The 17,319-nt window shown below is 42.8% G+C and overlaps 2 protein-coding genes across 4 annotated transcripts in view; one reads left to right on the top strand and one right to left on the bottom strand.

The window, feature by feature from the left end:
* The window catches only part of Itga6 (integrin subunit alpha 6), a 68,023-nt gene extending 59,680 nt beyond the window's left edge, over positions 1–8,343 (top strand). For 2 of the 3 annotated variants that reach the window (XM_057754998.1, XM_057754995.1), the window contains 2 exons: positions 354–479; positions 5,823–8,343. In XM_057754998.1, coding sequence (XP_057610981.1) covers positions 354–479; positions 5,823–5,984 — 288 coding nt within the window. In that variant the 3' untranslated portion in view covers positions 5,985–8,343. Of the gene's footprint in view, positions 1–353; positions 480–3,245; positions 3,376–5,822 lie in introns of all 3 variants that reach the window. The other variant, XM_057754997.1, reaches the window with a different exon arrangement.
* A 2,331-nt stretch (positions 8,344–10,674) lies between these two features.
* LOC130864853 (60S ribosomal protein L9-like) lies at positions 10,675–11,277 on the bottom strand. Its single transcript, XM_057755666.1, has one exon. It carries the CDS (start codon positions 11,275–11,277, stop codon positions 10,699–10,701), a length of 579 nt encoding a protein of 192 aa, XP_057611649.1. The 3' UTR covers positions 10,675–10,698.
* Between the last annotated feature and the right edge of the window lie 6,042 nt (positions 11,278–17,319).

Raw genomic sequence — 17,319 nt, 5'->3', positions numbered from 1 at the left:
AAACATATTTATCTGCTGCTGCTGTTCAGATTGACAAGGGAAGAATGGATACTTGGTGATTCATTGTTTAGTTTTCTCCGATTTTCTTTAAAAGCAAAAAAAAAAAAATAGTTTAAGAGTTCAGTTAGCAACAAAGTACAACCTAGACCTTTCCAGTTTCCAGATAAAAAAAATCCATTGAAGCAGAGTTCTGTTATTGAGAAAAAGGGTCTCTCAGCAGAAAGTGACTTGTCCATCCATGCACTTTTTCATTCAGAATGTGTTCAGAAGCAAAACTGAGCAGAACTGAAGCCATCCATGCTGGCTGACAGCTAGCACCTGGTTTATCGTGGTCTTTCTTTTGTACCCTGTAGGTTCGCGTGACGGTGTTTCCCTCTAAGACTGTAGCTCAGTATTCGGGCATAGCTTGGTGGATCATCCTCCTGGCTGTCCTTGCTGGGATTCTGATGCTGGCTCTGTTAGTGTTTTTACTGTGGAAGGTAAGTCTTGTCTGTCGATTGAGTTTTCGCATGTAAACTTTACTTCATGTTTTTTAAAAAATGAGGATTGACACTGACATATTTGCGTTTTCCTTTTTCATTGATCCTTTTCCCCCCGATATTTTATCATGAAACTTTTCCAGTATACACCAAATCTGAGAGAATCTTACAGGGAATATTTGTTTATCTACCTAATAATTTATATTTAGAGATTCTTTGTTGGTATGTATGAAGTGTCTAAAGAAGTAATTTTGAGGTCTTATTCATAATTCAGCGTGTTTAGTAAAGAATAAATCTGAAGTTTACTACTTTCTTAGCATTTTCTGTACCTAAGATCGACCCCTAAATCTAAGCCAAATAGACAGATCGCAGTTTAATCTGATAGTAAGTTCCTGCTAATTCCCTCTTCTGTACAGAAGCCTTCACGACAGCCACTAGGAAGCATTGCCCTTATAGCTAGGCTGGGAGCAGAACAGGGCATGATGAATACTCCATCTCAAGGGTCCTCGGCCTGTAGCAAGCGTGATGAACATCCGGGTTCAGTATAATGTTCCCATTAGACTTTGGCCATGTCATCAAAAGACCAGGTGGTAGATGGTTATGAACATTAGTCAACAGAGGACAACCTCCGTAGGTCCTAGGTGAGTCCCAGGGAGTCATGGAGTCCCGCAGTCTTTATCTGTAATTCCAGACTGCAGAAATCTCTGGGAACTGAAAAGTTTGACTGACTTGGCAGAACTGTGCCGTGGAGAGAGAATATTTACAGTCTCGCTCTTTCAGTTCATGGGTTTCACTGCAGAAATACTAGCATTCCTACCACAGTGCCAAGTATGTCATTCCAGAGGACTTGGGGTGAAGTAATTCAGAATGTGCTAGGCTCAAACCACCCTTTCCCTCCCATCGTGTCCTGGAGTACAACAGATGAAGGGTTCTGACTTTGAGTGTCCCCCTCCCCCCCATTCTTTCGAACCACTTCCTCTTGCCAGGCTGAGGACTGGGGTGGAGATGTGGTATCTGTCTGTACCAGTGGTGTCCCCGACGTGCAGATTTTAGTCAGCTTTCCTCAGGTGTATCACAAGCAAAAAGTTTATCTGACAAATACAGCCAGTCGATATTAGAGCTCTTGCCACAGTTATCTGACAGGAAAAAACATTAATTTGGGGTTTTGAGACCTGAGGATGAGCTTGCATTCTCTGGAAGAGTTAACAAGGTCAGTCTTTTCCCAGAGCGGGTCTTGTTGGCAGTCCTGAATCCTTATGTAGTCATGGCGAGAGGCAGTGTTAAGATACCTGAGCTGTATATAATGTTGGACAAATCATATCAGCTCCCTGGGGGCTCAGCTGCCAATAATAGGATCAGATTAAATTATTATTGGGTTCCTTGACATTCTTCATTTTCATAGTCTGAGGTGGATTCTAAACAGGCTCTCAAACTCCATGTGGAAGTCAGCTTTACTACTTCATATTCTTCTTTATAAATGAAATTATTGGTATTTAAAAATCTCAGAATTTTAGGATCAGAAAGGAGTTTCAGTCTCCAGCACTGTGGAAGGAGGGAAAGATGGAATCTAGCTCAGCCGTCTTTAAATTGAGCTTTGTCCATCCACAGCCGTGTCAAAGCTGCAGCAGAGAGCTCCACTCTAACCAGAGGAACCCTGCCTTTTCCTGCTTTTTAAACACTGGCTTTTACACAGGGGTTCTTCTGGAATTAAAGGAGAAGTCCTCAGACTCTTATTTAAGACTATTCATTTTTGGTGAACTTTTCTTCCTGCCCTCTTTACTAGTTCTCATGACTGCAGCCTGGCTGTGCGCACTCACTGCGTGTCACCCCGATAGCCACCATGTTTATGAAGTAGGCTGTTTCGGTCCAAACGTGGTAGAGGGAGCTGTAATATGGAAATATTCTGGAATGGCACTGCCCCACGATAGCCAGGAGTCACCTGGGGCCCGTACAATTGAAATTTGTCTAAACTTGAATAACCGTGTGTAGCCGTTGGCTCCCAACCCTGTGGTGGGAGGATCTAGATCTTCTTCCTTCATGAGTTGCCAGACTCGGAGGCACAATTTTGCCAGGAGATTTATTTGATCCGATTTTATTTCAAAAGATAGTTCCTATAGCCCATGAACTAGATGAAGGAAAATAGGGACAGTCCACCATTGTTGAATGAAGGATGTAATAGCAGAGAGAGGGATTACACATTTATATTCACTTGGAGTGGCCTGAGCTGAGGTGCATGGGTTCCTGCCATTTAGGGGTTGCATTCAGAATTCAGGGGAAATGACAGCAAGTACCCCTTCATTCGAATTTATTCACGTTACCAGTTGGTCGGAGGCCTCCAGGAGAAAATATTGTTCCTTACGACTTAGAGCAACAGCAGATAGATACACTATATCTGTGTTTTATTTTGACTGGGGCTGAATTTTGCAGGGTTTATATTTCCGTCCCTTGTCTCAGTAGCCTGCAGAAGTGAATGTGTAGATTTTTTGAAGTCTGTTGTGCAAGAAAAAAAAATTCACCCACGTTCCAGTCAAATGTGCATGCATTTTCCTTTTAGGATGACCTCAAGACTTCTGCTACAAATAGAAAAGTCAGTCAGCCAGTGTGTGTCATCTTTGTAGAGATGTCGCGTGATACTCTGTTAAATGCTGGCTCGACGTGGCCAGCGCAGCAGCTGCTCGCTTGGGTTAAAACCTGAGGTGTTCTTTTCTTTAGCTTCCGAACAAACACAGAACTGTACAATTGACTGAATACCTTGCTTCCTTGTAGTGTGGTTTCTTCAAGAGAAATAAGAAAGATCATTACGATGCCACCTATCACAAGGCTGAGATCCATACTCAGCCATCTGATAAAGAGAGGCTCACTTCCGATGCATAGTATTGATCTACTTCCGTACTTGGTAATTGATCGGTGTTTGTCCTCGCTAGCTGTGGGACCTGCTGTGGTTGTGGTAGCTAACTTAAGAGCGGCAGCTTGCTGTGTGTGTCCCATTAACAGATGTTTCCAAGTGTCCACACTGGCTTGCCTTGCTTGGATTTATTTATTTATTTTGTTGTTTTACTTGAACGCTCGGTTGTCTGATAATGCACAGAGAATCTTTCGTGCAGGTGAGTTGTTTTGTGCTCTTGTCAAGCAACACCCACAGCAATGAAAACAAGCACACTGTTTGTGTAACTAGGTGTCGAGATCTCCGTAGCAGCCCAGTCTGCCGTGTGTTGTTACATTGTATCCCACTGGGAATTTCAAAGGTGCATGAGAAATCAGTCCAGATTTCTTGTTCATTTTGGAATTTCCCGGGGATAGACGCTTTGTCAACTGCCTGCGTAACCTGTTGCATGTGGGAGAGAGACCTTGGGTTTCTCCTGTGCAGAGGCTTCCTTCTCCCTGTCATCATTTTGTTGTCCTGGCTCTGGAGTGATGGATGGGGCAGGCTTGGGGTTGCTTCCTACTGCCGCTTGAACGTGATTTCTGCTAGCTGAGCATGCAGCTTCCCCTTTTCCCTTGTATTTCTTCTGGGCCAAAGGCCATTACAACAAAGAATGATTGGCAGCACAACGGACTTCCTGTGTGCTACAGGAGATGGTCCTCTGCCCAGATAACCCTCAGTGTGCAAAAAAAAAAAAAAAAGTCCCAAAGTGCCGTGTGTTGTAATGGAGTTTGACCGTGTTTCACATTCTAGAGACTTTACTCCACCTTGGTTCTCAGTTGATTTTTAATTCATGTTTTCCCCTACAATTGGCAAACCCATGGAAACAGGAATCAGTAGTTGGTGGTTCCTTCTTCTTTACTGTGGGCAAGAGGGGTGCAGTGACTGCTGCAGCTCCTTTCTGTGGCGTTGACACAGTGATCCCAACATGGCCATTTTGACCTGACTTCATTGCCTTCTGTTTTCAGATGGGGCAGACAGCAGTCATATTTTTTAATTCGCATATTGGCTTTTCTGTGTAGCATTACAAAGGAGTCCGTGTAGAAATGGCCTAAACAAAACTTCTTGGCCCATTTGGCCTATTGATTTGTGACTTTTGTCTCGCCTCATGGTATCTTTTTAACACAACATTCGTCAGTATAAACGCCCCATTCCTGTCTCTGTCACAAAGGACATTAGCCAACCGTTCTATATAGCTCCTTCTCCTAAGCTGCATTGTTACATTTGAAAAGACTCCTTTTTAAAAAAGAAAAAAGAAAAATGTCTGTTTCTTATTTATAGATATTTTTTAATCTGGTTCAAAAAATTCTGGTATATTTTTAAAATGTACTCCAGTTCGAATTGAATTTTTTTCTCTAAGTAAATAAGCTTTGATAATTTGGCTTCTCCTCTTCTCCCTCCCCCGACAGCCCCTCCCTTCTTTCTTCCCTTTTCTGTTTTCAAATGAAGAGGAGAAATTGGCAAGTACTCCAGAATTCAGTGTGGTGATGCCGCCCTTGAGTCCTGGGAGGTTCTTGACTCACCGACAGTATTATACAATACAATTAATTACTTTGTAACTTATTAACAAAGCAGTTACATTGGAAGCACCCCAGGGAGTCTAGCCAGTGCAATGATGCAAAGCCCCTAGAGGAGAGAACAGTCTAAAATGGACCCATAAGAACATGGCGTGCCAAATAGTATTTGTAAAATGACTTGTGATCTGATTTACAGTTTATTAATGGGAGAGGGATAGAAAGTAATTTTTTTAAGCCTTTAGAGAAATGTTCTTAAGCTGAGTGTGGTATACACATGGCTGTCACCCAGAACTAGGGAAGATCAAGCAGGAGGATGTTGAGTTCGAGGCCATCCTAGGCTATATAGCAAGTTCCTGTTCCTTACACACACATATAAGTTGTTTTTATAATGATCTAGTAATATGAAAATTATATCTTTTATTTATATAGTGATTTTTTTTTTACATAAAGGCACTGTTTTACAAAATGTTTAAATCGCTAGTCAAGAAATAGCTCAAGTTATAGCCGGGCGGTGGTGGCGCACGCCTTTAATCCCAGCACTCAGGAGGCAGAGGCAGGTGGCTCTCTGGGAGTTCGAGGCCAACCTGGTCTACAAAGGGAGTTCCAGGTCAGGCTCCAAAGCTACAGAGAAACCCTGTTTCAAAAAACCAAAAAAAAAAAAAAATGTAAAATGTAAAGAAGATGAAATGGACTTTTCTTCGAGTCCCACATCTGTTCCCCTTGTCTGTCCCCACTGGTTGTTTCTTTTCAACCAGTTGTTTTCTTAAAGAAAATAGTTTTTGTTCTCGGCATTCCAGAAGTATACCTAGCTGAACTGAACGTTTAGATGTTCTGGTTTAGTGCATGTGGTCTTCAGACTAACTAACTTCCGCCTTGTTCTTCTGTCCCCCTCCCCTTCTCCAGTGTGGATTCTTTAAGCGCTCTAGGTACGATGACAGCGTCCCCCGATACCACGCTGTTCGGATCCGGAAAGAAGAGCGAGAGATCAAAGACGAAAAACACAATGATAACCTCGAAAAGAAACAGTGGATCACAAAGTGGAATGAAAATGAAAGTTACTCATAGAGACTGAGGAGAGCTTCGCGCTACCCAGAGTCCCTCTTGTTCTTCCCAACTCAGAAATTCAGGTGGGCCCGAAGGCTGCTCAGCACCTGAAGTACGATTCCAGACTGACGGCACATAGTGGGGACCCGCTGTTTCCACTGTGGATACTGTTACACCTGAGGCTCCTGTTTTGCACAGCCAAATTTAAGACTTTCAGAGGGGAATTTTCTTTAACTGCCTTAATTTAACTTTCCAGATTGCCTTTGTTTTTGGTGTGACTGACACATTGCATGTGCTGGGGCAGGGCCTGCCCACCTGCACTCCTGGGACATTCTCTCCTGATAGCCCAGGAAGAAGGAGCCCCCCCACCGTCACCCATGCGAATAGAGTGGCCATCCCGCCCTGCCCCGACAAGCGTCCTCATAAGATTGGAGAACCTGCAAGTGACTTGCCCCTTGGCTCAAGACTCTGCCGTTGGATAGCTTTGTCTCTGTTCAGAGTTCTGTCTTAAATGTGCAATAGGAGGTGCTGCTGCCATCTTGCCTTCTCTTTCCATTTCCCACAAGTGAGGGTCCTTGCCGATGCCAACGCACGCAGGTTCCCGCCTCCCTCGTGACTAAGCACAGGCGCGGCAGACTTGAATGCTAGTTACACTTTTTTATATGTATTTATTTTTTCTTCAAGCCATCTTGCTATTGACTAATAGGCCAAAGATGCTTCAGGATGGTTTAAACAATCAGAGTGAGAACCTAGGAGGTCATTTGTTCTGACCTTGAGTATTTACCGCAAAGAGAACGTTCTTTATAAACATGCAAGGATTGTTTTTAAAATGACACCATCTCCTCACTGGCAGGCTCTCCCTCAACCCAGAGAGTTTCCTCCTTGCCCGGCCTTGGGTGTTGCATGGTGTTGAGCCCTGTGTGGAACTTCTGAACTCCGTGCTGTAACTTTCAGAACTCTGAGAGGAAGTGAGTTTGCTCCTTGAACTCTAGGGTCTGTGTGCTCGCTCACTGCTGTCAGCACTGTGTATTCAGGACTTGACGCGAGTGCACGTGTGGATCCAGACCAATCCAGTGTGAGACTACTGAAGAGCATCTGTCGCCAAAACAGCCGCACCAGACAGATGGAGAGCCGTGGCGCTCAGCTTCTTAAATACATCGGAACCATTCAACCAGCGAGTCCCTGTTTAATTTTTTTAAAAATTGTTCACCCCAATCTAAATTCCTCCAGATGACTTGTGACTATTTAACAAGCCCTTTGGGCCTAGAGCAGGAGGGTTAGCTCATTGCTGAAGTGCTTGCCTAGCAATGCCTGGGGGTTTTGTTTGTTAAAATCATAGGAGGGGGAAACCAGTTATTTTTCTATATATTCAACAGAGATTGAATATATTATCAAAGCTGATTTTTTAATTGTACTTTAAAATAATTAAGTTATATGAAGCAGCAGCAAAGAGGTGCTAATTTGTTTGGAGATTGTAAAAAGCAGTTCTCTGTCTTTTTTTAAGACTGGGTCTCAAGTAACCCAGGCTGGCCTTGAGCTCCTTAGGTAGCTAGGAATAGTCTTGAACTGCTGACCCTCCTGCCTCCCGCCCTGACCCCCCATCCCCAGGACTGGGATTACAGGTGTTTGCCACCTTTATGCAGCGCTTGAGACCGAACCTGGGGCTCTGTGCATGCTAGGCCAGCGGTCTGCCAACTGAGCTACATCCCAGCCATTTCTCAGTCTTTTAAAGAACAAAGCGTTGCTAAATGTGCCGTTGTTGCTTTGGAGTTTTAAGCCTTTTTTTTTTTTTTCTTTCTTTCATAAAACATTATACCCTTAAGATATTAAAAAACTCTTATTCTGGTTCTACTTTGGCATTTTCACTCACAAAATAATTTTACAAATGATACCTTGTTTACAAATGTTCTCTACCACGGGTCCTAATGGCATTTAAAGTCTCAGTTTCTTGCTTGGGTAACTTGAAGCTGAACATACTGGCTTTGAAGGACACGACGAAGAAGCTGATATCTTGATAGTGTTTGTAGACCTCTGTTATAGAAATGAATGTCCAGAAGAGGGTGGGGAGGGAGCTTGACAACAGAGAAACAAGAATGTCATGTTGTTTAAATTTATAGTTGTTAAAAAAAAAAAATGTCATCTCAAGTCAAGTCACTGGGCTGTTAGCATTTGGTAGGTTTTTAGACTAACTAGCATTATAAGATTATTTCATAATTGGAAAATACCTGTGGATATTTGTATAAAAGTGTGAAATAAATTTTTTATGAAAGTGCTCATGCTTATTAACCCAGCATTGTGTATGTGAAGCAAATTCTAAATTATAATTGACCACCTGAGTTGCCTTTCTTTGTATTTTATCAAAGCCAAAGTAAAAGTTTGCAATATTTTTTAGTGTCCCATATAATTTCAGAACAGCCAGAGGTACCTGAAGTGGTACAATAGAAATGAGATTGAAGGTTTTTAAAAGTGTTTGCTTTAATATGTGTGTGCGTTCACATGTGCATGTGTGCATTGTGTGTCTATGTGTGCGTGCAGAGTGTGTTCGTGTGTGAGTGTACACATGCGCACATAGGTGTCACAGAGCACGTGCTGAGATCAGAGGACAAATTTTGGGGGTTGTGGTTCTCTCTCCACCATGCGCTACCCACACATCAAGCCTGGGCCCGTGGGCTTGGTGGCCAGTGCTTGCTGAGTCCTCTTACTGGCCCCCGAGTTGTTGGGGGATGCTTGGTTGCTGTGTTTAATCTTCTTTTAAATCCCTTATCTAGCTGACGGCATGGTTTTCTTTACAAGTCAGAAAATAGTCTTATGGGCGGTTTATTCAAACCAGGAGCTTCTCGTTGACACTATACTTCAAAGGCTCAAGCCTGGTAAAGTATTATTTTGCAGTGACGCTATGGCTTAAAAATGAAGATTCCTACAGCTGAGTTGCTTCCTTTTTAGAATAAAAGGTGAACGTGAGAGTCGTCCAGCCTTGGCGTGACATTCTGATAGCCTCTAGGGCTGGTTTCACAGAACCCCTCAGCCAGAAAATACTATCTTCAGCAGAGACATTTTATCTAGATTTAGGCAGTCTTCTAAAGCTTCTCTAGGTTATCAACACAGAAATAAAGTGCACGTCTAGTGTCTTGACAATGGAACACACCCTGACCTGAATACATCTCCCATGTAATGTATATTGTTTGCCTGCTAGGTTGACTGACTTTCCATTACAATTGTAATGCATTAAGTCTTACCCTTCTTGGTTCTTTGAAAACAGACAGGTGCTACTGCCCAATGAGATATATAATTGGCACTTTGAATGATTGATGCCAGTGCCTATGACCATTTTATTGCCCTGATTCACATATCCGTTCTATGGGCATGCCATACTAAACTCCCACAGCAATAGGCAACCCTCCTAGCCACTGAGTCTATCATGAGCAATGGTTTCACTGGAGCTGTGATGCAGGCCACATGGAGTAGAGGTCCTGAGGGCAGAAGTCACACAGGCATGCCCGTGAACAATGATGGTGCTGCAGGGTTCTCAGCCTCAGAGAAATTCATAAAGGAATTGTGGCAAGCAAGCCCCTTTATTCTTGTTGCAGATTGCTTCCCTAAATGTCATGGGTCACACACAGCCATGGTTTGCGCTGTGCCCTTGTGGCTAAGAATGAAGATGCCAGGATGTGGAGAGGATCTAGGTGGCAGATGCTTTCAACTCTCTCCAGACCAAAGAAGCAGGGCTGAGATCGAGCTTTTAAATGACTTTGTCTTAGTGAGACACCCACTGAGAGACAGTGGGGGATGGAGAGGGTACTGGGTTTGGAATGAGGAAGAGAGACATGCTGGAGGTGGTGGCCTTAAGACCCACTATCTAAAACAGTTCCTGAGGGCCAAAGGAGAGGGGCTGCTGGGGAGGAAGTGAGAGCTTGGAGGCCAGACTCCTGGGTGCCTTCAGAAGCGGCTCTGCCAAGCCAGGAGGAGTCTGTTCTTCCCTCTGGTCCCGATTATGGCCAGGGACAAAGAGCCTGGCTATATTCTGTTAAGCCATTGGCCAAAAGCAGCTTCTTTATTAACCAATGGCAATAAAATATATTTATAGCATACAGAGGGGAATCCCACATCACCTACCCCTTTCTGTCTAAATAAAAAAGGTTTTAACTTTAAGATAATAAAATTACAATAATAAAACAGGTATCAAGAAAGAATTAGTTATAATATTCATATCTACTTTATCTTTTATCATAACTAAGGAAAACTAATTATAACTATCTATTCTTCAACTCCATCAAAGACTGCAGAAGGATATAATATTACCTAAGTTAACAGGAAGTACATTGAAAGCAACTTCCAAAACTCTAGAATTGACAGAGACATCTCATTACCTGGACAGTCACCCAAAGTTCTTCTGTAACATTGAGGCATCCATCTTCAGCCTACAGGCCCATAGTATCTGGCAAACTTTCCCCTGAAGCAGGAAATTTGAAGATCTCTTATGCCTTGTACTGGCAAAGTTCATCAGTTGCTTTCTTCTGTATCCTGCAAAATGTCTGGCAGTTCTTTCATAAAACAGGAACCCTGAAGGACTCTGTGTACTTTCCATCTTTATGTGGCTTATTTTTATTTACTCCTTTAATCTATGACTATCTGTACTCTTTTTTTTTTTAATGAATACAAGTCTTTTATTGTCCCAAAAGACACCCCAAATTGTATTAAAATTCCGGAGCTTGTTTCTGGGACTGGTACCTTAGGTCTACTCATCAGCCTGCTGCACTGTTCCCTTTTCAGACACATAGATACCATCCAAAAACTTCCTGATATCCTTGTTCTTAACTGTTGTGGCCTGCTGTATCAGAGCCGCCGAGTTTGAAACAAGTTCAATATCATTTCCTTCAAGGATTAATTCATCCTTCTGGGCTTGAGAGACAGAGCAAGCAACGCCTGTCCTCATCCGAACCCTGCAGATGTATTTTTCACCCAAGAAATTTCGGATTTCAACCAAAGACCCATTCTCCTGAATAACAATGTTGATGGGGAAGTGAGCATACACAGACCTCATCTTGTAACGGAAGCCCAGTGTAACACCCTTGATCATGTTTTGAACGTGGCTGCAGATGGTTCTGACGGTGGCCAGTTCCTTCCTGTTTCCCCACCATTTGTCAACCCGGAGCCTCTTCTTCTTCTTCCCAAGAAGGCTCAGCTCTATGTTGATGTGATTGAAGTCCCTCCGGAGGGTTCCACTGGGGCCCTTCACAATGACTGTTCGCCCCTTCAGAGTGATGTCCACATTTTCTGGAATGTCGACCGTCTGATTGCTGAGAATGGTCTTCATTCTTGCAGTAGATGGGGCAAAAGCTGTCTGTACTCTTTTATATTACTTTACTATCTCTTTAAAAACTTTACTTCTTCTTATAACTATCTATACCCTTTTTCCTCTCTCTCCGAAGCCTACCTACATTTTTAAACACACTGTGTCTTGCTTGGCGGTCTTTCCTGTCTGAGTCTGTCCTACAGTGTGTCTGAAATCCTTTTCTGACAAGGAGCATTTTAAAATGGTAAGCAGTGTGGTTGTGGCAGCCCTGGATGCTGGCCCCACCCCTTTTGGCCTTTCAATATGGTAGAGGTACATTTTCCACCAGCTCTGGACTGCTGGGTAGGAGCTGCACTCACCACCTTAACTCTGGGAACCACCAAGCAAAGAGAAATCTGACTTATAGAACCAATACCCTCTGCAGAGTAAAATTTCACTACCTAAACACATATATTTCCCCTACTTCTCAGTATAATTACAGTCACAACTCACTTAAAAATCAAAGCTGAAAAAAAAATCAAAGTTGGCTTTGAAGTTGGACAGTGGCTGTCCTTCTCTAAATCCAAGCAAGCGGTTAAAAGAAAAAGTCAGTGTTTCTGTCTCATATCAGGAGCCACCTCTCAACTTTTTGAAGATGGTTCTGTATCATCTGGTATAAATTCAGCAGTTTCAATATGCAAAAACAACTCTGCATATTGCAAATCAGTAACTATATTGAGAGGTTCTTTAAAATTCCTTAGTACCATGAGAATAGCATATAATTCTGACTTTTGGACAGTATCATAAGGGCCTTTTTCCACCTTCTTAAATCTTCTGATTTGTAACCTGCCCTTCCTGACTTATTTGCATCAGTATAGAATATAGGGGCTCCAGTTATGGTGTGTCACGTACAATGCAGAGAAGAGTCCAATTAGTTCTCTTTATAAGGTTAATTCTCTTGTTTTTGGGGTAATTGTTATTAACCTCTCCCAGAAAATTAGTATAAGCTCTTTGCCAGGGTTTACTGTCTTTCCAAAAATTTTTAATTTCATCATTACTAAAAGGTACTATAATTTCTGCTGGGTCTATTTCTACTAATTGACAAAGTCTCAATTTTCCTTTTATAATTAATTCAGAGACCAATTTTTTACTCGGTTTATGTGGTAAAAAGATCCATTCTAAGATAATTTCTTCCTCTGCATTAAAATTCCTGAGGGGGAACATTTGGAGGGTAATATGACCAGAACGTAGTTAAGATTTATTCTCTCTCTCTCTCTCTCTCTCTCTCTCTCTCTCTCTCTCTCTCTCTCTTTCTCTCTCATACACACACACACACACACACACACACACACACACACACAGAGTACTTGCAATAAGCAAAACGAAAGCTGCAGCAATTTTAGGGACCTGAAACAATTCGTTGTCAACAAAAAAGCAGCGACGGACACAGGGAAGAGACTTCCAGTCTAGGGCTAGCATTATTGTGCACAGCAAATGAGCAGCAGATCAAAGCCGATTAGTAAAGTTAACACAGATTCCTCTGGTACCACCTCCACGCTGGTAAGACTGCAAAGCTATTTTTTGAATTCACATCTGTTCTGAAGGCTTGGCAGGCTGGCTAAGTGGCTAGAACATCCAGACTGGGGAGAGATCGTGGGCTAGTTACCTTGGATGATAGTCAGCCCTTTTAACTTTTCACATGTGTGTGGGTGCATATAGTGGCCCAGAGTTTATATTGGTGTCTTCTTGGTCTCCCCACCTCCACACCTGCCCAGTGTGCTTTTGGTTGCTATGATAAACATGATAATCATCAGCTGTTGTAGAATATTATTTTAAGATACGTTACATTTGTTAATGCTGTGGAACATTTGTTTAATGCTGCAAAGATGTGTTGCATTCTTTTATGCTGCATTTGTTTAACTCTGTGAAGCTGTGATACTGTACCTATCTAAAACACCTGATAGTCTAATAAAGAGCTGAATGGCCAGTAACAGGGCAAGATAAAGGATAGGCAGGGCTGGCAGGCAGACAGAATAAATGGGAAGAGAAATCTGGGAAAGAAGGATCAAGGAGCAAGAAAAGTAGGCAAGAATGGCAGGGGCCGGCCAGCCAGCAACACAGCCAGCTATGGAGTAAGAAATAAAGATACACAGAAATAGAAAAAGGTAAAAGCCCAGAGGCAACAGGTAGATAGGATAATTTAAGAAAAGCTGGCTAGAAACAAGCCATGCTAAGGCCGGCATTTATAAGTAAGAATACGCCTCTGTGTGATTTATTTGGGAACTGGGTGGCAGGCCCCCCAAAGAGTCGGAGAGTAAAAACAACCAAACTACAATCAACAACTTGGGGTGAAAAGGGTTTATGTGGCTTGCATGTCCTGATCACAATCCACCACTGTGTGAAGCTAAGGCAAGAACTTAAGCAGGGCAGCAACCTGGAGATAGGAACTGAAGTAGAGACCATGGAGGAATGCTACCTAATGTCTTGCTTCCTCTGCTTTCTTAGATACCCCAGGACCTCCTGCCCAGGATACCTCTGTATATACAGCCTTATAGTACTAGGCAAAACTCCAGAATGTTATTAAACAGCCCATCTCTAGCCTCTACTACTCTAGAGCCAAGAATACTATATATTGGGGCTAGAGAGATGGCTCAGTGGTTAAGAGCACTGTCTGATCTTCCAGAAAACCCTGGGTTCAACTCCCAGCACCTATATGGCAGCTTATAACTGTCTGTAACTCCAGTTTCAGAGGACCCAAAAATTCCCATGGCAAAACACTAATGCACATAAAATAAGCCAGAAAATGTATTTAAAAAAAAAAAAAAAAGCCAGGCAGTGGTGGTGCACACCAGCATTCGGGAGGCAGAGGCAGGTGGATCTCTGTGAGTTCGAGACCAGACCACAGAGTGAGTTTCAGGATAGGCTCCAAAGCTACACAGAGAAACCCCCCCCCCTCTCTCTCTCTCACACACACACACACACACACACACACACACACACACACACACACTACTATCTATTGCAACCTGAGATTTTCCAACTCTGCTCTAGCCCTCTTATCTGATGCCTTCATCAATATATTTGGTAAATACACTGATTTATGGTTTTCTTTTGTCCTGTGACTGAAATTTTATATAGCCTCTGTCACAGTGGAATAGTTTACTCAGGTGAATCTACCTTATGGACCTCGAGAACTCACATTGACTGAGAATAAACCAACTTTTATTCCCTTGGGATCCAGGTTGTATTTTATGTCAATATCTTTCTTTCCCTCGTAGAAGACAAAGGAAACCATATCTTTAAAAGTTCTTCCTACTTTTAGGCAAACACAGGAAAGGCAGACCACTATACTGTATCTTTTCCTTTCTTTCAGTACTCCGCCGCTCCAGCGTATTATGGGGAAGCATATTCTAGTCTTAGACTCTTTGGTAATTCAGAACTCAGCAGGTTTTTGTTTTGTTTTTGTTTGGTTTTTTTTTGTTGTTTTTTTTTTAAAGATTTATTTATTATGTATACAACATTCCTTCCGTGTATGCTTGTATGCCAGAAGAGGGCACCAGATCTCATTATAGATGGCTGTGAGCCACCATGTGATTGCTGGGAATTGAACTCAGGACCTCTGGAAGAACAGTCAGTGTTCTTAACCTCTGAGCCATCTCTCCAGCCCTTGTTTTTTGATTTTTTTGTTTTGTTTTGTTTTTTTCAAGACAAGGTTTACTCTGTGGCTTTGGAGCCAGTCCTGGAAACTAGCTCTTGTAGACCAGCCTGGCCTCAAACTCAGATATCCACCTGCCTCTGCCTCCCAAGTACTGGGATTAAAGAACCTCAACAAAGCCCTAGTACCTCCATTTTCTCATATATTATGGAGGGGCAATTGGGAAGCTTCCCTTTCTAGTGTTACCAGGGAAACGGGAAGTGAGGGCCATTCTTAGTGGCCTCCTAGGCTACTCATTCCTGTTTCAAAGGCAACCTGAACCCTTGCTCCCTGGTGATGGTCACTCACATTGGCTCAGGATAAACTTTCACATTTTTTGTTTGTTTAACTTAGATTTTTAATTTCATTTGTTTGTTTGTTTGGGTCTCACTATTGTGAGTGACATCTCCTAAAGAGAAGCCCCACCTCCACAAAAGCTGACTGACTAGCCAGGCGGTGGTGGTGCACACCTTTAATCCCAGCATTGGGGATGGGGGGAGCAAAGGCAGATGGATCTCTGTGAGTCTGAGGCCAGCTCTACAGAGCGAGTTCAAGGACAGGCTCCAAAGCTACACAGAGAAACCCTATCTTGAAAAGAACAAAAACAACAAACAAAAAAAGTTGACTGACTGATCTGACTTCCGCGATGGGGACAGAGTAGAAAGTTGTAGGTCCATAGCCAAATATCTTGGGCTATTTTTAGCACCCAAAGAGCCACTTAATTCCCACCTCCGGGCGGCATAGTCACATAATATCCTGTGGTTAATTCCAATCCTTTTGGAATCTATGAACAGACCTCCTGTCTTCCACCAACTCAAAAGCTCCAACTCCTCACACAGCATCTGAGGGAGCCGATAGCACAGGTTTCCCATCTCTGCTATAACCCACCTTCCAGATGATTCCACCAATATGTTTTCCTAAATTTGTTTTTATTTCATGTGCATTGGTGTTTTGTCTACATCTGTGTCTGGGAGAGGATGCCAGGTGCCCTAGTCATGGAGTTAGACAGTTGTGAGCTCCCAGTGGGTGCTGGGAATTGAACCTGGATTCTCTGTTGTATGTAGTTGCTTTTGCCTTTTTGGCTTTTGGGGGGGGGCACCACCCAGCTCCCGGATAAATCACACACAGAGGCTTTTTCTTAGTTATAAATGCCCGACCTTATTTTGGCTTGTTTCTAGCCAGTTTTTCTTATCTTAAATTAACCCAACTATCTTTTGCCTTTGGGCTTTTATCTTCCTTACTTCTGCCTTATTTTCCTTCTTACTCCGTGGCTGGCTGGGCGGCTGGGTGACTAGGGCCTAGCTTCCTCCCCTCCTTCTTCTCTCCTTTCTCCTCCTCTTTCTGGGTTCTCCTTTTTATTCTCTCTGCCTGCCAGCTCTGCTTATCCTTGCTTCTGCCTCGCTACTGGCTGTTCAGCTCTTTATTAGGTCCATTAGGTGTTTTAGACAGACATAGTAATGCAGCTTTACAGAGTTGAGCAAATGCAGCTTAAACAAAAGTCACACACCTTAAAATAACATTCCCAACAGTCCTCTGGAAGAACAGTCAGTGCTTTTAACCACTGACCCATCTCTCCAGCCCTACCAAAACATTTTTTTTAAGATTTATTTATTTATTATGTATACAGTGTTCTGTCTGCATGTATGCCTGCAGGCCAGAAGAGGGCACCAGATCTCATTACAGATGGTTGTGAACCAACATGCAGTTGTTGGGAATTGAACTCAGGACCTCTGGAAGAGCAGTCAGTGCTCTCAACCTCTGAGCCATCTCTCCAGCCCCCAAAACATTTTTTAAAAATATTGATGTATGATTTTCTTTCTTTTCCTTTTTTTTTTTTGGCAGTGGAGCTGGCCTCAAACTCACAGAGATCCACCTGCCTCTGCCTTGAATGCTGGGATTAAAGGTGTGTGCTCCACCACCTGGCTTCTGGCTTTCTTTTTTGACAGTAAAAAATTTTAGAAAACTTGTTACCATATTGGAACATGGAATTTGGAGTAACTTAAATCTGTGTTCATAGGCCATGGTAATTCAATATTTGGCTCTTGAATAAACTCTCTTTTATTTTCTTTGCGGTATGAACTGCATTTTTACGTTGATATTGAGCAGCGGTTGTCAACTTTCCTAATGCTGCAACCCTTTAATACAGTTCCTTAACCATAAAATTATTTTTTTCTTCCTTCATAGCTGTAATTTTGCTACTGTTATGAATCTAATGTAAACATCTGTGTTTTCCAATGGTCTTAGGTGACCCTGTGAAAGGGTCATTCGGCCCCCTAAAGGGCAAGGCTGTGATGCATTTTCTTGATTGATGGTTGATGTCAGAGGGTCCAGCTCACGGTGGGTAGTACCCCTGCGAGCTGGTGGCCCTGGGTGCTATAAGAAAGCAGGCT

The sequence above is a fragment of the Chionomys nivalis genome, chromosome 22 (assembly GCF_950005125.1).
Source record: "Chionomys nivalis chromosome 22, mChiNiv1.1, whole genome shotgun sequence".
Taxonomy (NCBI): Eukaryota; Metazoa; Chordata; class Mammalia; order Rodentia; family Cricetidae; genus Chionomys; species Chionomys nivalis.
Note: the sequence above shows the minus strand (reverse complement) of the source record. Positions and strands in the feature narration are given on the sequence as shown.